Consider the following 27,145-nt stretch of genomic DNA (forward strand, 5'->3'; position numbering starts at 1 on the left):
TAAGGGAGTAGGGCGAATTCGTTTTTTTTTATTGTAAGCTTGAATCAATCTGATTGGATTATTGCTGATTATGGACGAGAGGCCAGCCGCGATCAGTCATATCACATGCTTCTCTCGAAATTAGTTTGTAAAACTTCACTAAAAACCGCTGTTACCATAGTAATGAAATTGTGTCTATAGCCAAAAAACTGCCACTTGGAGTGGTATCTTATCAAAGGAACACTCAAAAAAAGATGTTTGCTCTTTGTTCGAACTACTTAGTTAAAATGATCACAATTCTTGAGGGTTTTTAAGGACAACTTAATTGTTTTATGTTCACACTACTTAAATTTGTAAAAACTAATAAGTGAACTTAATTCTGTCATATTGCCCCAACACAAATCGATTGTGTGGAACACAGGAGTTTTTGCTGTGAATCATTTGTACATTATTTGCATCTGAAAAAAGTAATATTAGTAACAAAATGTTAAATATTAGTATATTTTGGTGTACAATTTTAGAAAGATGTCACCAGTGTGACAGATTTTGTCCTTTTTTCTGAGAGTGTGCAGTAATACAGTATGTCATTTGCATCAGGATGCAGCTTTACATGTTTATTAACTTAGCACATAAATTAGCAGGGTTGGCAAAGTGTTACCCACAACATGAATCTGCAAATAAATACTGTGAGAGTTTTTCAAGATCTTGTCAAACTAATCTTTGCAAACACCTACATATAGATTTTCTTAGTAAAAATAGAAAAGTTTATTCTGTATTACATTATACAGTAATTGTAATGCTTTGTGTCATTCATAGTATAAGAAATGTAGAATTTTTACTGAATTAATAAATTCTTTTTTAAACTCAGTATTTCTGAATGGTTTCAGTTTTGAAACGCTGTTGTTTTGTTTTTCGTTTATGTTAGGGCTGCACAATATATAGTTTCAGCATCAACATTGCAATGTGATCATTGGCAATAGTCACATTGCCAAGTACACACAACATTGAGTCTGGATTACAACTGATCATTTTGCAAGTGTTTTTTTTTTTAGGCATGTGACTGTGAGGGTTTTAAAAGCATTCAGACCTAAGAAATTTTACCTTTTTTTTTTAAAATTTGACAAATTAATAACGATTGATTTTCTTAAATAGTTTATAAAACGAAGACAGCAGTATAATTTTACATTGGATTAATCAACTACTGTATACTTTAACAGTTTGGCTCCTCAGAAAACAATGAAACTCTTTATTTAATTTGTATCTTATTCTTTATTGAATTTCCCTATGCTTTTACATTGTTTATCATATTTTATGCACTCCAATACAAAATCATCCCAATCAATCTAAAATTATAAATTCTTTCCAAATAGTCATTTAACTCATCTACTGAAATTGTATTCATATTAGGCATGGGACGATAACGGCTTTCAAGGTATACCATGGTTTGGAAAAGTCAAGTTTTTAAAACTGCAAAAAGTATATACTGTTCTCATAGATATATACACTAGATATCACATACGGACCCTGAGCATGCATCAATAGCGCCGCCACATTTGTACAGTGCTCCTAGGACAAATGTCATTCAACGGCACTATTTAAGACTTAAGCCAATGTGAAGATGCTGGACTTTAGTGCTGTGTACGGGTGTAGTAACGAGCAAACAAAGAAAACAATGCACGAATGCAGAACATTTCATAGGTAAGACTTTGATTTTTACGTTTTTGTATGTTATGAACTTTTGTGTTAATCAAGTAATGTTATTGATGACAATACAATCACTTAGCCTACTGCCTTGACCTTAAAGCAAAGTAGCACCAACCCGCACTAGATTCTAGGCTTATGCTAGTTAAAATAAGCAAATAATGTAAATGGTTAGACAACAAGACGCTGCCAGAAACTTGTATTATTGTCGGCTAAGTGAACGAGACATACATAACAGAGATTTATTCACAAACGAATCGCTCCCTCTGTTAGATTGAGAAGTGAAAGCAGGAGAGGGGGTGTGTTTCAGGACATGGATTAGATCAAATTAAACAGGGAGGCAGGATAATATATTTCCATGCACACAAACACATGCTCTTTGTCAAGAATGCCTGTGCGGTCACTTATAAAAGTGATGTAACATTATAATTTTCGTAATTTAAAGAAACATTTGCATACTGACCACCGGGAAATCTCCCGATCATAGATATATGTATATATGTGTATATCTCTGGCTCTGGATGGCCACAGTCCTCCACTGCACCTTTGCCCTGCATTCATTTCAAAGGAGTGCTACCCTGTACTAAAATGGCGGCTCTATTGACGCATTCTTTCAACAACAGGGTAGGCAACATCTAATGTAAATACCTATTTACTGTTTCTAAGATATGTGCAAGATTTTTTTATTAACGTTTTTTAGGACAACAGTATGTCCTTCAGAAATATATCCAAAGATGCCGTTTTAAATTGTAAAAAAAAAATCTTTGTTTGAAACTAATAAAGACAGCAGAAGTGTTTAGCCTGGCATGCTTACTGTTCCAAGAGATATTTTAAAAGTTTCTCAAAATAAAATCTATTGTGTTAAAAATGAAAAAAAAAAGTTTTAGTTTTTTACCCAGACATTTAAAAGAATATATTTTAGAGCAGGAAACAACTTGAAACAGTGATATTTTTATCCAAGGTTATCATATCATCAGAATCTTATACCGGCCCATGCCTAATTCATATCGCAATATATATTGCAGAATTAAAAAATTATTGCAATATTAGATTTTTCCAATATCGTGCAGCCTTAGTTTATATTTTCTTCATGAAAGAATTTTTTTTGTGAAAGATAAGCATCACAGTTTGAACTTTGAATAAATAAGGAATATTTTTCTAGAGAACTAAATCATATCATTTATTAATTTTTAAAAATAAGTCCTTTATTTATCAGGGGTCGCCACAGCGGAATGAACCGCTAACTATACCAGCACATGTTTTACACAGCGGATGCCCTTCCCAGTATTGGAAAACACCCATACACACTCATTCACACACATTCACACACTATGGCCAATTTAGTTTATTCAATTCACCTATAGCGAATGTCTTTTAACCATGGGGGAAGCCAGATCACCCAGAGGAAACCCATGCCAACACTGGGAGAACAGGCAAACTCCACACAGAAACGCCAACAGGCCTAGCTGTGACTTGAACCTGCGACCTTCCTGCTGTACCTATAAATATGTGCCTTTGTGCCTATCAATTCTTTTTTTTTTCTTATGCAAGAGATGGTTTTAAACTTTACTAATACATTAACTCATTGTTAGAAAAAGCGATAACTTGATCAGATTGAAAACTGGAAATAAAATGTTCTGTAAATGTGAAGCGATTGCCATTGTCTCCTGAAAAAAATACTAAATAAATTTGCTTTTATTTTAAATATTTAATTTTCAGTATTTAACGTCATATACTCGGCTTTGTAGTCACAAAAATAAATAGCATTTTTAATTAATATAAAACCAGAAAACATATTTTCACACAAATATTCAAAACAATCGCAGTATATCTGTTTCATGGCATATTTAATCAAATAAAAGGAGCCTTGGTGTAACAGACTCTTACGAAAATATAAAATAAATGCACAAGGCTATAGTATCACCACACAACAGCCCGAATCAGACAGTTGTAAATGATAAAGGACTGTGTTCAGGAGTGTTTAAGCAGCCTTGTCCTCATATATGTGTGTGTGAGCGAGTGTGAAATAGCGTCTGCCCTCTAGCACAAGCACAGCAAAGTCAGTTCTCACAGTAAATTTAACATGCCATGTTCAGCATCAAACTCTTCCACTCAGGTTTAATAGTTTATGTAGTCCACAGACGAGAGTGAGCGAGAGAGATGAATTGCAGACATAAGCAGACCTTTTTAGCCCTCAACAGATGCATGTGTGTGTGTTTGTGAGCAACCGCATCTGTGAGCATGCAGCTTGTGCGTAATATACATGTATCCGCTGTCTATGTGTGCTTAAGTGTGATTGAACTTTTCCCCACCGGCCCGCACTGGTGCCCAGCTGTCGGCTATGGGATTACAGTGTGGGCAGATTACACCACTAATGAATCTAAACAGACGGAGACGTGCCAACAGCTGGGCATCCCTGTACACCCCACCTCCCCACTCCCCGCTCGACCTACTATGGCCTACTACTCTATTTTCCATGCAGTCAGTATTATGCTTAATGCTGCTGTCTGTCAGTCAGTGTTTACAAAATGCATGTGGCCCCAGTGATCTTTATACAAGAGATTGGTGGCAACAATGCTGGTAGGACGCCTACGCTGTGTTTGGATTATTGTATACTGTATATTTACCAGTGCAATGCTATTGTTATGCACTGTTGGTGTATTTATGTTATATTTACACTAATTACAGGACAGTGTTGTGCGTGCATGTTTGAATTCAGAGATGCTGATGTGCATCGTGCTTTTAAAGTAAAATGTGCAATATGAGCATGCATAATGGATACGTACAGTTAGGCTTGGGCGGTATCCAAATTTTGGTACCGTCAAACTTCCTCCTTATTTTACCTCGGTATACAGTATTACAGTGCATAAAAAAAAAAAAAAAATGACATATGGCTCAGACATTTCATTAAACTGTCGGCCTTTGCCTAAACCATTCAGAAACTGAAAACTGTACATGCCACCTTAGGTTTGCGGTATTTCTATCTCTTGCAGTCACCTTTTTGTTGCAAAATTTGCAAATTGCCTCGTCCGTATTTTACACCTCTCCTTTCTCATTTAGTCGAAACCTGAAATACTGCCAAACTGCTGAAGCTGTGTTCTTTTTCAAGACCAGGGGCCTCATGTATCAACGCTGCGTACGCACAAAAACTTTGCGTACGCCAGGTTTCACGCTCAGAATCGCTCACGTTTGGATTTACTATCAATGAACTCAACGTGGGAATATGCGCAGCTCCACGCCAGCTTCTTGGCTGGTGTACGCACATTTTTTGTGCGTGTCTGTTTTATTTCTATTGGCGACTCCTAGAGGCAGTTGTGTTAAATTGCTCTCCACAAAGTGTCTGAGCCTTGCAATGGCAGCTGTATGAGACGGGTTCATCTAGCAGGTATATAAGGTTTCTATACCATACAGTTGACCAGCCAAACATTAAAGCACAATTTGCAGCGGTCGCCGGTTTTCCCAATGTAATCTGAGCTATCTACTGCAAACACATTGCTATAAAGACACTATCTGAAGATGAATTTGCATGCGTGAATCAGAAACATTTCCATTCAATAAATGTGCAAATAAAATATGATGCACAAACTTATTGATGATTCCTACTTGTCTTTCTCGTGATGAATAGTTGGCAAAATCTGATATGTAGCGGGGGGAAAAAAAAATTAGTTCATCAGACGCTGGATTCAAACCGAGTTCATGCTCGAATGTGTGAAAACATGTTGACATGCGTCTTACGAGCTGCGCCACTGAAACTGTTATGAGTGATGCAACATTTTACAGCTTTAAACCACACTATTTCTTTTTTAATGCACTCAGTGCGATGTTCAGACCTAACTGTGTTAATCGCATCAGCTAAACTCTCCCACACAATTTTTTTCTTTTGTTGTTAATTCTAGAGAACAAACTTGCAAATAACACCGCTTTTCGCCGGTCTACCTCCGAAAGCAGCACCTCCAATTCACGTTCTGTTCAAAGTTTCTCTTTTTGCTTGATTTTGCCTTTGCTTTTTCATTGGGTTTTGCCAAAGTAGAGTCATTAGCATATTCATACGGGGGAGGAGGCAAGGAGGGGTTTTGTGCTCGTGCATGTTGCGCTCAGTTTCACGTTCATTCGGATGTACAAAAGAATATGCGTGAGATTCGGCGTACACAGTGTTACATACATCTGAATTTTTTTCTGGGTACGCACATTTACAGCTTTGTGCGTACGCAATGTTTTTGTAAGATTTCCACGCAAGTCTTCGTACATGAGGCCCCTGGTCACTTGGTGCGCGACTCGCCATCTTTCCCCCCCTCTTTCCTTTTCCTCCAAGCTGTCCCGTGATGACAACCACGCATGCACATTTTTAAGCATTAAATAATATATTTTTAATATTTAATCCACTATATAAGTGCATTTTTTCATGACAGTATAACGGCATTGAAACTGATATCGTTGCTTTTTTTAGATCCCGCGGTATACCATATTACCCCTACATACAGTGCATGCGGAAAGTATTCATAGAGCTTCACGTTTTCCACATCATTTTGGTTACAGCCTTATTCCAAAATGGATTAAATTTATTTATTTCCTCAAAATTCTACACACAATACCCCATCATGACAATTTGAAGAAAGTCTTTTTGAATATGATGCCACAAGCTTTGCACACCTGTCTTTGGGAATTTTTGCCCATTCCTCTTTGCAGTACCTCTCAAGCTATATCAGGTCAGATGGAAAGTGATGGTGTGCAGCCATTTTCAGATCTTTCAAGGGATATTCAATAGGATTTAGGTCTGGGCTCTGGGTGGGCCACTTAAGGACATTTATCAAGTTGTTGTGTTGTGAAGCCACCCTATTGATATTTTGGCGGTGTGCTTTGGGTCATTGTCCTGCTGGAAGATGAACCGTCACCCCAGTCTGAGGTCAAGAGCACTCTGAAGCAGATTTTCATTCAGTATGTCTCTGTACATTGCTGCATTTATCTTTCCCTCTATCCTGACTAGTCTTTCAGTTCCTCCTGCTGAAAAACATCCCCACAGCATGATGCTGCCACCACCATGCTTTAATGTAGGGATGGTATTAGCCTGGTGATGAGTGTTGCCTGGTATTCTCAAGTTCAAGTTTAGTCTCATCAGACCAGAATTTTGTTTCTTATGGTCTGAGAGTTCTTCAGATGTCTTTTGGCAAATACTAGGCGAGAAGTGGCTTTCGTCTGCCCACTCTACCATGCAGGCTATACAGATTGGTGGATTGCTGGACAGATGGTTGTTCTTCTGTAAGGTTCTCCTCTTTCAATAGAAGAACGCTGAAGCTCAGATAGAGTGACTAAGAGGGACTAAGGCCCTTCTACCCCGATCAAGTGTAAACCCTGCTCACACTGTGAGATTTCACAGACGATTTTATCATCAGAGACAAATTTGGGAAATCCTAAAAGCTTCCTGAAATCCTTGGCTAAAATCAGTGCCCCATTGCGATCAAATTTTTTTTTTTATCGATGAAGTTCTGGCAGTGTGACAACAGCTTCGATGAGCGTCAATCCAAGAACCAATAGGAGCTCCGGATTATGTGACACAATCCATTCAACAACTCAAACAACCGCGGGGAAATGTCAAAACAGAGAAACGCCGTGTGCAAAATTGCAGCTACAGAATTGTTTACGTTTGCTTTGAGGAATTATTTCAGAATGCGGGATAGTGAGTGTCACGGGTGGATGGTGTCAAACTCCGGGGGCGATTTCTTTCGTGTTTGGCGCTTCTTCATTGTCGTTCAGTCTGACTTTATGACAGCTGAGATCTTACAGTGTGACATGGGAGCCATGTTCGTGCAGTGTGACATGCTACAATGGTACAGTATAAAAAAAAAATCACACCTTGTGAGCTGGCATTTAGATGGCTGACCAGCTCTAGGAAGAGTCCTGGTGGTTCCAAACATCTTCCACTTACGGATGATGGAGGCCACTGTGCTTATTGGAACTCAGAGAAGCAGAAATTCTTTTGTCTTCATGCTTGGTTTGTGCTTTGACATGCACTGTCAACCCTGGGACCTTATATAGACAGGTGTATGCCTTTTCAAATCATGTCCAATCAACTGAATTTAGCTCATTTTTCAGGTTTTTTATTTTTATTAAATTTGCAACAAATTTGCAAATTTCAGATTATAAGGAAATAAATGAATTTAATAAATTTTAGAAATAAGGCTGTAACAAAAAATGTGGAAAAAGTGAAGCGCTATGAATACTTTCTGGATGCACTGTACATTGTTTTTTAGAAATATTTTTCACCCTTTTTTCATAAGTTCATCAAACATAATTGATTCACATTCATTCATTCATTCATTCATTCATTCATTCATTCATTCATTTTCTTTTTGGCTTAGTCTCTATATTAATCTGGGGTTGCCACAGCGGAATGAACCGCCAACCTATCCAGCATATGCTTTATGCAGCGGATGCCCTTCCAGCTGCAACCCACCTCTGGGAAACATCCATACACACTCATTCACACTCATACACTATGGACAATTTAGCCTACCCAATTCACCTGTTCCGCATGTCTTTGGACTGTGGGGGAAGCCGGATCACATGGAGGAAACCCACGCAAACACAAGGAGAACATGCAAACTCCACACAAAACGACAACTGACCTAGCCGAGGCTCGAACCAGCGACCTTTTTGCTGTGAGGCAACAGTGCTAGCTGTCCTGATTATTCATTATAGACATATTTATACACTACTACTTTTTGTGTAGTAGTACACTACAACTACTGCAAGCTGCATGTGATTGGCACCACCTACTGCGCCACTGCGTCGCCTGATTTACATTTAGCAGAATGTTAATTTCTCCCCTTTTCATAGACTGGTGAAAGTGTTACTCTATGAGATAGGATAGATTTATGTATGAAAAAGATGTCTGAAATCGAAGTTTGCTTTCGTATATAAGTTTATTTTTAATATAAAACTAACAATGTTAAACATCAAGAATGATAAATGTGAATATTGTGCAATCTAAAATTGTTGAAACATCATATGATAACTGTGATTGAGGGCAATATTTCCATTAAATGGTCCCGTTTTAAGCTAATATTTGGTTTTAGGCATTTTGGAATACAGTATATTTACAGTATATCAGTTTTTCATTGCTTTACTGTTGCTTCTCTGTCATTTTTGTAGCTTGACAGGTCACCGTCTCCATTCATTTTCATTGTATGGTATATAGTATGAACACTATGCCTTAGATCTCGCTATTAAATAGAAGAAGTTATGGTCACACTTTACAATAATGTCCCATTAGTTAATGTCAGCTATTTAATAATATGAACTTTTACATCGCTTATTAATCACACTAATGCATTATTAAAATCTACTGTAAAATGGATGAACTCTGAACTATAAATGAACTACTCCAAATCCTTTGAAATAGTCTTCTCCGTTGATAACCCTTCTGAAAATTGGAGCAGGCATGTTTCCTACTTAGTCTATGGTGGTTACTATATTTAACTTTTATATCCCTTTCTTCCTCTCTTCTATCTTTCCTCTCTCTCAGTATCGTCGTTTTCATCAGGATCTCTAAGGAATGATGGTATAAAGGCGGCTGATGTTCTAACAGTTTTAAGAGAGAAGGTTGCCTTTGTCTCAGGTGGGAAATATATAATTTTATTGTAAACACACACACACACACACACAGCTTTGTCTCATCACCCTCTTAAGCATGCATCCACACAGACTCATGGGTATTTTCACAATTAGGGCCATTGAAGTGCTCTGAGTAGTAAAATTAGTGATGAAACACTCCTTTTTTTCAGGAGGAAGAGATAAGAGAGGGGGACCCATCCTCACCTTCCCTGCACGAAGTAATCATGACAGAATAAAGCAAGAAGACTTACGCAAACTGGTGACCTACCTCTCTACTGTGCCCAGGTTACAACATCCCAACTTTTATTTAGTGTACTACACTTTGGGAGACCATATGATGCTACTTGCAGTTTATAACATTATAATTTAGAAATAATAGGCTATTTTCTGTACAGTTTTGAACCTGCTTATAAGAATGGACTGTTTTAATAGACATAACAACAACAACAGCAATAATAATAATAATAATAATAATAAATATTATTATTATTATTATAACACTTCTTTTAATTAATTATTATTATTTATTATTAATATTATTTTATTATTAATACTATATATTTATATAGTATATTATAATTAGAGATTTATATACATTATAATGCTATATATTTATAAACTATTAATTAATACAATTATTATTATTAATATACCAATTAATATCAATAACAATTCTAAATATTACTAATAATTAATATTATTACATAATAATAATAACAACAATAGAAATAGTTGTTAATAATAATATTTTAATACTATCATTATAATAAACAATATGTATTTTTGCAGTTAAAATAATGAAAAAAATAATTGTTGATTATTAATAATATTGATACTATTATTATTATTATTATTATCATACAACAAAAATAATGTATTTAAGCAGTTAAAAATAAATACAATTAAATTATTATTATTACTATTATTTATTTATTTATTATTTTTTTTAATTTTGTAATCTGAATATATTTTTGTACATTTTAGAAATGTGTCGCCACAGCATGATGACCTGCATTACAATTCACTGTCAACTTGCCTTCCCTCTTAGTGTATGCCTTCTCATTGTGAAATAAGCATGTATAAGATTTCTAATATCTGATGTTCTGAACTGTATTTATGTATTTCTGGCAGGTCTGGATCAGAATTCTCTGTTAGATACAACACATCTCTTTTATAGCAGACTGTACGCGCTTTGTGCATTTGCAGATCTTTTACATGCACAAACTAATATATAACACTGAAGGAAAAGGAAACCATCACAAAGCACCACATGGCCTCTTTAAGATGTGCATTCAAAGCCATTCGTGCAGAAAAGTGTCTCTTTGCCAGCCCTAGACTCTGTAAACAATTCTTTAAAAGCCATATCAAAACAGCTGAAACTGCTTGCAGCACCATTACACTTTATCAAAACGTAATTGTTCAATTTTGTGACATAAAGGATACGGATTCATTTAAAGCCGGCGGATGCATCTATTTGATCTTTAAGGTATTCTGATGCAATACGATGCAATTCTACATAAATAAAAGGCCTTATTAAATTCATAACTTTTCAAGCTTTATCAATTGGATTACAGATAGATTAGATCAGATTTTTCTAAATATAGTTGTTGGGATCCTTCTGACATTCTTGACCTCTGTTTCCTGTGCAGTGAGGATGTAAGTAAACGAGGGTTTACAGTGATTGTAGACATGCGTGGATCAAAGTGGGATCTAATCAAGCCGCTGCTGAAGACGCTACAGGAGTCATTTCCTGCTGAGATCTGTGTCGCTCTCATTATCAAACCAGACAACTTCTGGCAGAAGCAGAAGACCAACTTTGGCAGTGCCAAGTTCACCTTTGAGGTATAAACGATACATTTTGTCTTATAATAAATCCACAGAGTTAAATATATACAGTTGAAGTCAGAATTAATAGCCCCCCTGAATTACTAGCCCCCTCTTTATTTTTTCCCCAATTTCTGTTTAACATAGAGATTTTTTTTCAACACATTTCTAAACATAATAGTTTTAATAACTCATTTCTAGTAACTGGTTTATTTTATCTTTGCCATGATGACAGTAAATAATATTTGAATTGATATTTTTCAAGACACCAGTATTCTGCTTAAAATGGCTATTCTGCATTTAAAGGCTTAACTAGGTTAATTAGGTTAACTTGGCAGGTTAGGGTAATTATTGTATAACTATGGTTTGTTCTGTAGACTATCGAAAAAATATAGCTTAAAGGGGGCTAATAATTTTGACCGTAAAATGTTTTTTTAATGAGTTAAAAACTACTTTTATTTTAGCCACAAACAAAACAAAACAAAACATTATCAGACATACTGTGAAATTGTCCTTGCTCTGTTAAACATAATTTGGGAAATATTTAAAAAAGAAAAAAAATTTTAAGGGGGGCTAATAATTCTGACTTCAACTGTATATAATCATTAATCCTATAAACTACCTGACAAAAGTCTTGTTTTTAATCCCAGTTTTAAGAGCAACAAATAATAACTTGACTTCTAGTTGATCATTTGGAAAAGTGGCAGAAGATTTTTCAGATCAATCATCTGTTGAACTGCAGAAGACCTATTGGAACCCGCATGGACCCAAGATTCTCACATAAATCAGTCAAGTTTGGTGAAGGAAAAATCATGGTTTGTGGTTACATTCAGTATGGGGGTGTGCGAGAGATCTGCAGAGTGGATGGCAACATCAACAGCCTGGGGTATCAAAACATTTGTGCTGCCCATTACAAACCACAGGAGAGGCCAAATTCTTTAGCAGGATAGCACAAAAAAGGTCAAGGTGTTCTAGGATTGGCCAGCCCAGTCACCAGACATGAACATTATTGAGCATGTCTGAGGTAAGATGAAGGAAGAGGCATTGAAGATGAATCCAAAGTATCTTGATGAACTCTGGGAGTCCTGCAAGAACGCTTTCTTTGCCATCCCAGATGACTTTATTAATATGTGATTTGAGTCATTGCAGAGATGTATGGATGCAGTCCTCCAAGCTCATGGGAGTCATATACAAGATTAAATATTTTTCAACTGCACCATGACTTTATATTGTACATTAATCATGTTAAGTGACAAGACTTTTGTCTGAGCAAAGTCAGACCTTACTGTCCAAATTAAATAATCAAAAATAAAGGCATGATCATATTATATTTTGGTCAAATAAGCCTAATCTAGAGGCCTTTGTCTTTCATATAAGCCACTTCTGAAGCCAAATGATCAACTAGAAATCAAGTTATTATTTGTTGTTCCTAAAACTTGGATAGGCGACAAGACTTTTGTATATACATTTGAAGTCATAATTATTTGTGACATTTGTAATCTTTTTAACATATTTTCCAAGTGATGTTTGAATGTGCAAGAAAATTTTCACAGAATTCCCTATAATATATGTTTTTTCATCTGAAGAAAGTCTTATTTGTTTAGTTTGGCTTAAAATCTATTTTCAGATCAATATTGTTAGCCCATTTAAGATTTGAACAAACCATTGTTGTTTAATAACTTGATAATTAACCTAACTTGCCCAGTTAACCCTAATTAAGCCTTTAAATTGCACTTTAAGCTGAATACTTATATCTAGTAGCTAGCTAGTCAAATATTATGTACTGCCACCATAGCAAAGAGAACAGAAGGTTATTAAAGAGTAACAGAAGTTAATAAAGCTATTCAAGACAATTTAAAATACATTGGAAAGAATCTGCCCTCCGTTAAACAACTTGGGAAATATTTTTGAAATAATAAATTTTACAGGGTAGTTAATAATTTTGACCTAAATTATACATGTCACATCATAAATATGTATATATTTATATATTATATATATATATTTATCTTTATAATTTATACACATGTCTTCCCCAAAACACATACATATATCAATTCTGAGGTGGTGCTCTTAATTTTTTTCCAAATCCATATATACAGTACTTATTACTACTGTTAGAAGTTTAGGGGTCAATATAAATAGTTTATTTTCTTTTAATGTTTATATTCATATCATGTGAGATCATAATGTCAGTTTATATGTTAAATAAATCATTAATAATTCGTCACTAGAACTTTCAGCAGGAAAACTATGCCTGATGTATTATCCTTCCAAAATGCAAAATTTTAATTGCACAACTTTGCTTCTGCTGCATGGAACCAGAACACATTTGTACAGTTCCTTAGACCAAGAAAAAGTCCAAGTTTGTGATATATTTTTTCTGTCTTAACCACAAAGGAAATGTCTAGATATGCTATGCTCTTAAATGGAAATTTCACCCAAAAATACGAAAATGTACTTACTTGCCGTCAATGATTCCAAACGTTTATGAGTTTTTTTTTATTCTGTAGAAAAGATCGTTTGAAGAAAGCTCAAAAACTGTAATCATCCATAGTAGGAAAAACAAATACTATGGAGGTCAATACTTAAATGTTTCCAGCTTTCTTCAAACTAACCTCATTTCTGCTAAAGAGAAGAAAGGAAATTAAACAGGTTTTAAACAAGAGTGAGTTAATGATGACAGAATGTTCAGTTTTGGGTGAACTGTGCCTTTAAATTATGGACTAAATCAAGTTTAGGCAGAACTCTAAAAATAAACGCTGACGTCCATTGACGAACGTAAAATAAAACAGTCTGCAGAAACACTTTGATTGACATTCTCCATATGTACATGTCATCAGAGGGGGAAAGCCCCGCCCTTTAGTTACAATCTCATTTATTAGCATACAATGTTAAATCTGTCACTATGCTGACACATAGGCATTTGTAGCTACGCCCTCTTTTAAAAAGAGCACAGTCTCATTTGAATTTATAGCGACAGTGACCAAAATGACACAATTATAGGATCAAAGCCTAATAGGCACAGTTTCAAAGAGGTATAAAACATCATTTGTGTGGTATTTTGTGCTGAAACTTCACATACACACTCTTGGGACACCAGAGAATTAATTTACATCTTGTAAAAAGGGGTATAATAGGTCCCCTTTAAGCATAATCAGGTTAAGACTGCATGTATGTCATTTTAAAACATATCAGTCGGATAATTGAATATTAAATAATATTGAAAAATATAATTGAATATTATTCCTCATGTTTTTTTTAACAATTTGATACATGAAATTTTATTGTTTTCTCTTCTCTCTTAGACCAGTATGGTTTCAGTGGAAGGTCTGACTAAACTGGTGGACCCGTCCCAGCTGACCGGGGATCTGGAGGGAACACTGGAGTATGATCATGTGGAATGGACTGAGCTCCGCGTTTCTCTTGAGGAATTTACTGGAGGCGCTCTGCATCTCTTGTCCCGGCTGGAGGAGCTCCAGGAGGTACTGTCCCGACAAGAGCTGGCCAGCAGCGCAGAAGAGGCCCGCAAACTGCTGGAGGATCACGCTCGGCTGAGGAAGACCATGGCGAAGGCACCCGTGGACGAGTTGGACCAGGAAGGACAGCGTCTTCTTCAGAAGATCAGGGATGGGGGAGACGGAAGGCTCTCTGGTGGGGCAGATTTCCAGAGTTTGGTACCGAAGATTTCTGCCCTGCTGGATAAACTTCAAGTTACACGGCAGCACCTTTTACAAGGCTGGCACAACCGCAAGCAACAACTGGACCAGTGCTTTCAGCTTCGACTGTATGAGCAGGATGCAGAAAAGGTTAGAGGGCAGGAGGAGAGAGGCGTGATATTGACCTTATTCTTCAATGTGGAAGTGCACTAGTTTTTGTGATTGTCTTAGAACTTCCGATTCAGTCGCCTATGGGAGAAATGACTAGGAAAAATAAACGACAGAAATCGGTCAATTTACTTAATCTACTTGCAAGTGTTTGCATGACTATACAGACAAAATAAAATAATATAATAAGAAAATATCAGTTTGCAACATCAAGCAGCATTGCAAGCTGTTTTTAACGTCTGAGACCGGAAGTCTCGGGCCAAAAGGATTCAAATGCTGGGCCCGCTCGTACGTGTAGCATAAGCTGAATACTGTAGATTGTGGAGAAGCGAAAATCTTACCAGAACAGTCTTGAGAAATTAATACAACTAAAACAAAAATAATTCTTCTACTTGCACAGTAAAATACAACTACAATTATGTATTACAATATTATGAGTTAATGCATCATACAGTTTAAATGAGTTTGTATCAAATGTATTATTAAATTTAAAAAAATTAATATTATTATTTCATAACGGTTCATTCCGCTGTGGCGACTCCTAATAAATTGGAAAAATAATTGAATGAATAATTATTGTTATTTAATTAATAATTTAATATTAAACAATGATAATTTGAGCTGGCCCGCGTGAGGCCCTCCTGAGCTGGCCCGCGTGGGGCCCACCTGGGCTGGCCAGTATTATTATTCATAATAATACTTTACATTTAAGTACAGAAGTTTTTCTTGTAACGTTTTAAGAACAGTGCCATTTTTAACAAATTTTTGAAATCACATTTCAATTTAAAGTTTGACCTTTTATTTTCTTTATTTTTTACCTGTTAGTGTGTTATTGTTCAAACTATTTATTATGTTTAAAGTGGCTGACAATAATACATTTTCATAATAATACGATTTTATCTGCCACGTTTGTGAATTGTGCCGAGCTGTAGCCGCTTATTTAGATCTACTATGTATTTCAATATCACCATTCATTATGGTGGAACTCGGAGAAACAATTTTTTCTGAGGTGGTACTTGGTCAAAAAAGTTCGAGAACCACTGTCTTAAAGTCTTTGCTTTCGGAAAATAAATCATAGAGATTTTATGTAGGGGTTAAACCAGAGAATGACAGATTTATAGAAATAAGTCCCAATTGGTTTAAGGGAACTCAGTTGTTCCTTTATTCACTTGCAGTTACATATTGACCTATATCTCACTGTTTATACTGTATATCACACAGGTAAACATCACTCGCTTTTTTGTTTTTCAAAATCCAACTCCAGCATACTTCCATCATCTAATGGCAATAGAGTAACATGGCTGAAGGTCATATGAAAGTGTAAATAATGAATGATCTGAACGATAATAGCGTGTTCACTCTACTCCCTTCTGTGCCCTGCTGTCAGCGGGAGGCCGTGTGCTGCGTTTAAGCCCAAACGGAGAGCAGTCTCACACTCCCCAGTCCTGCTGACTGAGCCCATCTGTGCTCCACCAGAGCCAGAACTCTAAGGACTATTCCCTGTACACAAGCCAAAGAGAAAAGCTGTGTATATAAAGGTTCACGTGTAGATCACTTGAACACTAACAGGGAGTTTAATCACCCAGAGCCCTACAACGACTGTTTTAGACATTTGCCTGCTCCTTTGTAAATATTTATGTGACACGACTGGTTCAGTATGGTCATCTGTAACCTGCGGTCATCATGTTTTTCTTTGTTGACTAAACTGAGTGTTTCTTTCCCTCTCTCTCTTTCTGTAGATGTTTGAATGGATCGGACACAATAAAGAGCTGTTTCTTCAGACACACACAGATATTGGCGTAAGCTACCAGCATGCAGCGGATCTACAGACCCAGCATGACCACTTCGCTATGAACTCAATGGTAGGATAAACTGCAAAAAAATGCTGAGTTTTTGTCTTGTTTCTAGTCCAAATATCTAAACAAAATCTTGAGCCAAGAATCATATTCTAAACATTAAAAATATTGTTTTGTGTTCAGAAAGAATAATTCCAAATTCAATGGATTGTTCCTTAAAAAAACTAAATAAAAGTGGGGTAAGTAAAATACCCCATTTTTATTTTATTTTCGGCTTAGTCCCTTTATTAATCTGGGGTCGCCACAGCGGAATGAACCGCCAACTTATCCAGCATATGTTGTAACGCAGCAGATGCCCTTTTAGCCGCAACCCATCACTGGAAAAATTCACACACACACACTCATACACTACGATCAATTTTAGCATGCCCAATTCACCTATAGCGCATGTCTTTGGACTGTGGGGGAAACCGGACCATCCGGAGGAGACCCATGAAAACACGGGGAGAACATGCAATGCTAATGCACAGGTCTCTTGTTTTTTTTCAGAATGCATATGTGAATATTTCGCGCATCGTCTCGGTGGCGACGCGGCTCTGCGAGGCCGGTCATTACGCTGCTACTCAGATACAGCAGATCTCGGGTCAGTTGGATCATGACTGGAAGAGCTTTGCCTCGGGGCTGGAGGAGCGCAGTGCCATCTTGGCCATGTCCTCAGTGTTCCACCAGAAATCCGAACAGGTAAATAACTTGGCTGTTTGCTCATTGATTGCATACATCTATCACAACTGATTGGTCTAGGAGTGGTAGCTCCTTCTTTGTATGTTTCCAGTACATCAAAACCAAATCTAAAATTGCTTATTATTTTTACTAAAGCGGTCATGAACTGCCTTTTCATTCCGCAGTGTTCTCCATGATCCACTTGCAATGTTATCAAGATTTTTACATAGAAAACATAGTTTGGAAATACTAGGCTATTGTAGGCTTGTTTTGACCCTCTTATCAGAACACAGTGTGTTTAAATATTTTAGAACCAGAGGTAAATGCCCACTCGTGTGATTGGCTAACAGCTTTGAATCATTTGAACTCTAAAGTTGGAAAAGACAGTTGATGTAATCCTCTGCATGTTTGTTTGACAGCATGCATCCTTAAAGGCATAGTTCACCCAAAAATTAAAATCTACTTACTGTTTACTGCCCATGAAGTGCTTTCAAACCTTTAATAGTTTCTTCATTCTATTGAATACTAAAGATGATATTTGGAAGAAAGCTAAAAACCTGTAACTACTGACTTTCAACAAGCAAATACTAAGGAAGGTTACAGGTTTCCAGCTTTTTAAAAAATATCTTCTTTTGTGTTCAACAGAATAAGAAAGTCTAATAGGTCTGGAATAAGTAAAGGGGGAGTAAATAATGATAGAATTTTCAGTTTTAAGTGAACTTTCCATTTAATTTCCCATTCAAGATGTACAGTAGATGATGTTTCTCATCAGCAGAAAAGTAAAAAAGATTTTTAGGTGAAAGTGTTGTGCTCTCGTATCCATATAATGGAAGTCAGTGGGTGCCATCACTAAAAACATATTCAAAACAAATCATAATTACTACCCGTGGATCCTGATGATGCACTGAGGACTTGTGAATTGAAATGATCGCTCGGTGCAGCAGACTGAAAATTATTTACTTCTTTATTACCTGTTAATCACATTCTGAGTTTTTTTATGGGTGCATCCTTTTCTCTGCAGTAAACAAACCCAAGTGTGTCGGCTCGTGATTTCGCATGAATATGTCATATAATGCCATGAGATGCTCATAGTGCATACTTCAGTTTATCTACTTGGATGGCAAATACTTCTGTTTTGTGGATACCAGAGAATAACAGGTCCAGCTAAAAATCATCTTTACTGTTCTGCTGAAGAAAATAAGTCATGTACATTTTGGATGGCTTGAGAGTGAGTAAATTAACAGGATGTGTTTATTTGTGGGTGAACAATCCCTTTAATATATGGACGCTGCTGTGATGAATGTTAAAAATGCATAAAAACTGCATAACAGAAAAACTGCATAACAGTAAAAGCAATAGTGACATTGTAGTAAAAAAAAATCACTTAGACTTGTGTGGTGTGACATTAATGTCAGATCAAACAACATAATTAAAGAGCGCAATAGATAGCAGCGTGAGTGGCGTAGCTTGTAAAGCGCATGGCAATATGTTTCGACGCGATCGATCATGAACGGTTTCGAATCCAGCATCGGATGAACATTGTTTTTCTTTTTTCCCCCGCTATATATCAGGTTTTGCCTACTCTTCATCACGAGGAAGACAAGTAGGAATCATTAATAAGTGTGTGTATTATGGAGGACTCAGATTCATAGAACTGGATTGGAGAGGTGTTATGTCCAAAACATATGCATTATAAGTTTGTAGATGTTATACATTCAAAATACCCTTAAATATACATTCTTAGTACTGCTTCATTGAACTTGAACAAGTAAATAAAAGTCCATTGATTTTCACTAGTTGTGTTAGTATTTTTTTAAAAGCAAAGTGTGCTTTAAATGCTTTAAAAATAAGTTTAATCTTTGTAGACTAGAAATATGGACTGTATATCACTGTATATCAATACTTTTTAGATTAATTTTATTTTAAAAATATTATATTAATTTTATTTTTTAATTCAACTGTAGGTGTGCGGTTAGGTAAGGGGCCTACAAGACATTGTACCCAGGGGCCTCTGAATTCTTAATCCGGGCCTGGAGTTGACAAACGGCAAGCTTTACATGTTTATATTGGTTTTATATCTTGTAAACGCGATATTTGTCACTGTTTTGGTGCGCACTAGCTTATAGATATCCTAAAAGCAAACAACAATGATGGTAACATCTAAAAAACAGTAATTTTACTTTATTGGAAACCTAAAGATGTTTCTCTTTGGTAATTTCTCAATGAACTTTCATATGTCAAGAATCTAATTTCATATCACTGACTCTGTTATCACTTACATTCCAACAACTGCTTACTTCGCTGATGTTATTTTTCCTGACTGAATTCGCTTCCTTGAATCATTTAAGACATTAAAAAAAAAAAAAAATCTATCTTCTTCTTTGTGCGACTGTGCTTCAGACTCTCCCGTCAGCCTCAGTCTGTTTCTTCATTAATAACTTCTTTGTCTAAATGTGCACACATAGCTTATTCATGCCTTTGATTTATGACCCCAATTTGTCTGATCCTCAGCAACTCTGTTTAATTGTATCTGAGCTTGTTTTTAATGAGTGTGTACTACCCCGCACCTTTCTGTCCTCTTTGCTTTGTTAAGTGGATTACGTGTATGCTGTAATGTTGATTTTTTCTCTACTCCTAGTTTCTGTCCAGTATGGAGGGATGGGTGAAGTCGTGTGGTGAAGTTGGATTGCCAACTGTGACACAAGAACTTGAGTTGGCCATTCATAACCACCAGAATCTGTACGAGCAGGTCACCACAGCATATACAGAGGTGAGCTGCTCTTTTTAGTGGACTTTTAAATGGCCTGTTTGTGGGCAATGCTTCCTGGTGATGGATGGTTGTGGGCTGTGGGGGTTTTATATCTTTTAAAACGGTTAGTGCAGATGCTCTAAGGCCCATTCAGACCAAGAACAATAACTATAACAATAAAGATGTAGGTTAAAAAATCATTCTGAATTTGTAAGAATGCCAGTACAATGGCTGTAATGATAACGGCATGGGGGGTACAGTATCATTCAAGCCACTTTCAGACCTTTTTTCAGCTGATAATAATATTAACGGCCAAGAATTTATCTTAATTTAAAGAGCTTGAACATTTATGGAAACAAACTGAAAAACTGCAATACATGCTTATAATATAACAGCACATTATTGCTTGTTTTTGCTCTTAGTTGTTAGCGTGAATGAGACTTGAGCACAGTCTTGCTTCATTTTTACACTATTTCACATTATTTTACGTGTTTAACATTATTTACAGTATCATTATGTCACAAATTTTCTTAAAGCCTACTTTTAATTAAATTTACTTTTCATTTTAAAATTAGTTTTATTTTTTATTTTACATTATTTTGTGTGTTTTACATTATTTACAGTATCATTTAAATTGATTTTAGAATTACTTAATTTTTACATTATTTTACATATTTTACATTATGTATTATGTAAAAAGTAATATATAACAATTATGTAACACATTTGTTAAAACCTGTATAAATCTTAAATAAATTCACTTTTGATTGAAAAATTAGTTACATTTTTTTTTACATTATTTTATGTATTATTTACAGTATCATTATGTAACCAAATTTGTTAAAGCCTACTTTTAATTAAAATTACTTTTCATTTTAAATTATTTTACGTATTTTACATTACATAGTTTTATTATGTAACAAATTTTGTTAAAGCCTATATAATTTTAATTAAAATTACTTTTAATTAGAGTTTTAAATTGATTTTAAAATGACTTTTTTTTACACTATTTTACATATTTTACATTATTTATATATTATGCAACAAATAATGTAAAATAATTATGTAACACATTATGTTAAAGCCTGTATACTTTTATTAAAATTACTTTTAATTTTGATTTAAAAATTTGTTTGAATTTTTTTATTATTTTACGCTATTTTATTTATTTTACATTATTTGGTTTCATTATGTAACAAATTTAGTTAAAGCCTGTATAATTTAAATTAAGATAATTGTTAGTTGATATATTTATTGTGGAGCTAATTCAAGCCTTTCTGCAACGATGAGTCACACTCAATGTCGTTATAAAGTTCAGACACACACGTTTAGTTTTTGCACTGTTTTTGCACAGCAAATGTGACAGGATACACATTAATATCCACTGCTGTATGGACATTCGTTATGTCAATTTACAAAATAAATTTGACTTAAGTCCATGAATCAGTATTGAATCATCTTCTTTTATAATTTTACTGACACTATGCAGCTGTGGTGATGAATTACAGCAATTTTACTGTATTTATTGCAAGCATACACTGATTTAAAAACGTTTTAAACTTGTAAAACTCATTCTCGATCACATTTGATGATGATTGATGATCATGATCACAGCGAGCTCAACAGATCTTTTATTCCCAGTTGCTTTGCGCACATCATGTCTTGTGGATTTGATAATGCGCATTCATTTATTAGGTGGGCGGGGCACTCCTATGTCACGTTGCGGTGTGCCTCAAAATCACTGGGATTTGGATCTTATTTAACATCAGGAACACACAAGACTTATTGTGTTTCTATCACTCCAATATGACTGTGGACACACTATACCTACACACAGTTCTGTCCAAACAGCTTACAAAAGTAGATTTTTTTTTATCATAGGTGCATGTTAATTTGTATGTATTCTACTAATATGAAAACTTAAATTCACATTGAAGTCATAAGCACAAGTTGCTTTGTATGAAAGTGTCTGCTAGATCAGTGTTTCTCAACCATGTCCCTGGAGGACCACCAACACTGCATGTCTTTCAGTCTCTGCTAATGAGCTAATGATCTGAATCAGGTGTATTTGGTTAAAGAGACATGGAAAATGCGCAGAGCTGGTAGTCCTCCAGGAACATGGTTGAGAAACACTGCTAGATGACTGAATGTAAATAAAAATATTTTATAATGTTGGAAATTAGTAGCCATTCACATCCATAGTAGTTTATATATACTGTGGAATATCTGTGCTTCCTGATTTCTAACATTTTCCATAATATTTTATAGCTCAGCAGAAGAAATGAACTCAGACAGGTTAAGGGTGAGTAGATGATGTAAAATACTATCCATCACCATCTAACGGATGTGTTGCATTTGTATTACAGGTTAGTCAGAAAGGAAAGACCCTGCTGGATGTGTTGCAAAGGCCTCCGCCACCGGCTGACTCTGGCTCTCTGACGGCGGGGGCCGACTACAGTCAGGCTGTAAGGGGGGTTTTGGAGGTTGTCCATGAGGTGGTTCATCAGTATCGCAGACTTGAAGGTCTTCTACAACACCACAAGCTCCGGCTGCACCAGAGACTTCAACTGTGTGTGTTTCAACAAGATGTTCAGCAGGTAGATCATGCATATGCACATGCACACACTAGGGATGCCACCACACTCAATGTAATATTGAACCATTCAGCATGACCTCCAAAGTTCAATACACATATGCAAATTATGTTTGTTTTTTTGTTTTGCATTTAATTAAATGTATTTATTAATTATTTTCTAAACTGGCTATGTGCATATTTGAACTTACAGTGCTGTGGAAATTTTTAGGCCAACATTACATATGTTGTTTTGGTGATAGTATAATAGATATTTGTGACCCTTTACCACAAAACCAGTCATAAATGTAACTTCTTTGGTCAATTTCTTTCAAATTGAGATTTATACAAGGTGAATAAATCATATTTCAGTTGATGTGTGATTTATTAGAATAGAATTTAGGTTAGAATTTGTTTTTGTAATTGTTTAAAACAATAAAAACAACGTTGAAACGTGAAAGACAACGTTGGCAAGTAGGGATGCACCGATCCCAATACTTGGATTGGATATATTGGTTCGATATCGCATATTTTTGTTGGATCGGGTTAGCTGGTACCGATCCAAATTTGGTCTTGCTTGTGCGCTATATTCTGTGTTTATAAGCTAACTAAGCCATGACGGTAGCCTATTATAAGGGTCTAGAAGTTGTCATGTAGGTCTACTCTATACAAAGTGTTCTGAAGCCATTCTATTGTTTATTGTGAAACACAGACGAATATTCAAGTGGTTACACTCATGTTCAGTTCAACACTTCCCGCCGCTGCGCCTGTCAATCATTCTCCATTCATTCACGATTCAAGCTGCAGATCGCGTTCATGACAACATGAAAAACTTTCTCCAAGACTATTTGTTCCTGTTAGTAATTAATAATTAGCTAATCGCTGATGTGCAGTAAAATCCTATTTGGGGGAAGAATACAGCTGATGAAAAACAGACAGTCACAAAATGGCCTCTGCAGGGTCCAGACCTGAATATTATAGAGCAGAGATGCCCAAAGTAGGACCCATGGGCTAAAGCTGGCCCATGGTAAACTTAGATTTGGCCCACCATCACATCTGAAAAGAGAGGGAGAATAATGGGGATATTGTTGGGGCGAATTCCATTGAGAGAGATGGTTAATTTGATTTTAATGTAACCTTTTTTTTTTTTTTTGCTGAGCTACAAATAGTCAAATGAAGTTAAATGTTATCAGACTTTTAAAAATGTAAAAAAATGTCACTTGACAAAAAGCAACGCACAAGACATCGGATAGCAAATCAAGGCAAAGGTAGGAGCAGGTCGACTAGTGTTTTCAGTATTGAACTCCATTGTGGTATAAATAAGATTGTTTATATTTTTCTGTAATAGTAAGTTCATTATAAAATGTTAAAAATAATACTGCATTTGTTAATATGATTTAACGCAATGCTTTCATGGAAGTTTTAAATATTTGTGAATACATTAGGAAATTACCCATGTCAAATTTAATGTTATACGATATGATATAATCGGTTTGGTATCTGTTCGGCCCACATTGCTCAATCAAGTTTGGTCTTTGGCCCTTTAAAAGAAAAAGTGTGGGCACCCCTGTTATAGAGGCTGTATGAGATCACCTGGACAGAAAAAAATATGATACTCATAACCTAAAAAAGAATTTTTAAAAGAAAAAGGAAAATCTTAAAAGAAGTCTGATATTTCACAGCACATTATTTCAGAAAATATCAGGACAATTAGAACAAAACACATCAAGTGAAAAAAGTGAAAGTGAAATGCAAAAAAGTAGAATCCAAATACATTTTAACACTAAAATAAAATAATAAAATAACTATATTATGGTAAATGCATTGGTGACATGAAATTGGATTTAGCATGCATGACCTAAGATGATGCATTATGTAAGTCATGTACAGAATCACTTATATATGCATGCACACATATGCACATACAGTCACGTGCATGTGCAGTACTGTACTGTATATATTCCTGCATGCACAAGCATTTGCTCTGTGTACTAATGCAACATCTGACGCATTTGACCCTAGACTCACAAGCTGTTGTTTTTAGATCTTTGCATGCAACGATGTTTCTCGAACGGCAGAACAAATATCAAGTGCGAAGAGTATTAGAGGAAGTGACACGGACTCTGACTCATAGAGTAGACTGAGATTGCCTCAGCGTCCTCGAGGGATGGCAGTATTGTGCTTGGCCTTCAGTCAATACTTCCAACAATACACTCCACTTCCTGTGGCCATCGCCTTCAGGGGCTTTTTGTCGTACCTTCACCGGTTCTCTGTCAGGACTGTGTTATTGCTTTGATGTGACTGGATCCCTTCCAGGTCCTCTTTAGACAGAAACGAGGCCCGCTCCAGCATTCAGTTTGTGCAGTGAACTAAAGAACTTTGACTTCTGACTGAGGAAGTTTGTTGAACCTTCTCAAAAATCCCCCTGAGGCTTTTTAAAAGACTTTTTTAATCTCCGACTTGTTGTTAGGATGTGTAAAATGCCTTTTTTTTAAAAGAGAATCATCACAAATTAGGCAAAATAAATGTGAAAATAATTAGCTTTTAGCAAAATATGTCTTATAAAAACATTCATTCATTTTCTTCTCGGCTTAGTCCCTTTATTAATCAGGGGTCGCCACAGTGGAATATACCACCAGCTTATCCAGCACTTGTTTTACGCAGCGGATGCCCTTTCAGCTGCAACCCTTAACTGGGAAACTTATATAAACAATATATTTTAAATGAATATAAAACATATTAAGATGTGTTTTTAATGCACTTGGCTGAACCTGTGATTACTTTTAACATACTTAAACAGAACTTAATAACATATTTGTACACATTTGTACGTTTTTAAAAGCTAAGGCACGCTACTACATGTACTTTAATACTTATTTTAATACATTACCAAATTACTTTTAACAAAATTAACCTTTTTTAACCTCAGTACTATAATGAAGATAAGTGTAAGTAATAGGTAATTTACAATGTCAAAGAGTCTTAAAACATATACACTAATATATATATTAGTGTATATGTGTACACATATATACATTGTGTACACATATATACATTGTCGTTTTTGTAATAAATCATCTGTTGAACTGCATCCCGATCATCATAAATACTGCATAAGAGCTATTGGAACCCGGATGGACCCAAGATTCCCACAAAAACCAGTCAAGTTTGGTAAATGAAAAATCATGGTTTGAGGTTACATTTAGTATGGGAGCGTGCGTGAGATCTGCAGAGTGGATGGCAACACCAACAGCCTGAGGTATCAGGACATTTGTGCTGCCCATTACATTACAAACCACAAAAAAGGGCAAATTCTTCAGCAGAATAGCACTCCTTCTCATACTTCAGCTTTCACATTAAAGTTCCTGAAAGCAAAGAAGGTCAAGGTGCTCCAGGATTGGCCAGCCCAGTCATCAGACATGAACATTATTGAGCATGTCTGGGATAAGATGAAGGATAAGGCATTGAAGATGAATTCAAAGAATCTTAAAGAACTCTGGGATTCCTGCAAGAACGCTTTCTTTGCCATTCCAGATGACTTTATTAATAAGTATTTTGAGTCATTGCAGAGATGTATGGATGCAGTCCTCCAAGCTCATGGAAGTCAGACACAATATTAATTCTTTTTCCACTGCACCATGACTTTATATTCTATACTGTACTTTATTTCTGTTAAGTGACAAGACTTTTGTCTAAGCAAAGTCAGACCTTACTGTCCTAATGAAATCATTAAAAATCAAGGCATGATCATATTTCATTTTGATAAAATAAGTTTAATCTAGTGGCCTTTGCCTTTCATATGAGCCACTTCTTATACCAAATGAGCAACTAGAAGTTAAATTATTATTAGTTGTTCTTAAAACTTGGATAGGTGACAAGACTTTTGTCAGGTAGTGTATATGTTTTAAACACAACGTCCTTTTGTTAACAGTGTCCACCTGGTGTGGTAATAAACATGGTTATGAAAGTTTACTTTTAAGAGTTTTTTTTTATTTTATTTTACTCATATAATTTAATGTAAATCAAAGGCGGCAACACCAAGGCTCCAAAAATACAAATTTATTAAATTAAAAAGGCTGACACAGAGCGTGTAACGTTTCGAGCTGCCGGCTCTTCATCAGACCTGTCAGACCTGTTTAGTTGCACTTTTTGCGGTTTGGCTGAGCACCCAATTAAGAGAGATGTGCGTGCTTTTGTACAGTTTTTACTCATATAATTTAACACAATTTTTTTTTTTTTACAAAGGAAGGGAACATTCTCTTTTATTTGAGACAGACAATACAAAGTTATACTAAAAAAAAAAAAAAAAATCAAACAAAACAAAAACATTGTGCATTTATGAAGTTGGCTTCACACAGGTTAGTGG

General features: G+C 35.6%; 1 protein-coding gene across 2 annotated transcripts in view; it reads left to right on the forward strand.

Moving 5' to 3' along the window:
• Positions 1-27,145, forward strand: part of kalrnb (kalirin RhoGEF kinase b) — a 173,012-nt gene that overhangs the window by 22,541 nt on the left and 123,326 nt on the right. For both annotated transcript variants that reach the window (XM_068221789.2, NM_001327989.1), the window contains 8 exon segments: positions 9,203-9,295; positions 9,462-9,576; positions 10,941-11,133; positions 14,424-14,924; positions 16,682-16,804; positions 17,288-17,479; positions 20,097-20,228; positions 22,574-22,804. In XM_068221789.2, coding sequence (XP_068077890.2) covers positions 10,981-11,133; positions 14,424-14,924; positions 16,682-16,804; positions 17,288-17,479; positions 20,097-20,228; positions 22,574-22,804 — 1,332 coding nt within the window. In that variant the 5' untranslated portion in view covers positions 9,203-9,295; positions 9,462-9,576; positions 10,941-10,980.

The sequence above is a fragment of the Danio rerio genome, chromosome 6 (assembly GCF_049306965.1).
Source record: "Danio rerio strain Tuebingen ecotype United States chromosome 6, GRCz12tu, whole genome shotgun sequence".
In the NCBI taxonomy this organism is placed as follows: Eukaryota; Metazoa; Chordata; class Actinopteri; order Cypriniformes; family Danionidae; genus Danio; species Danio rerio.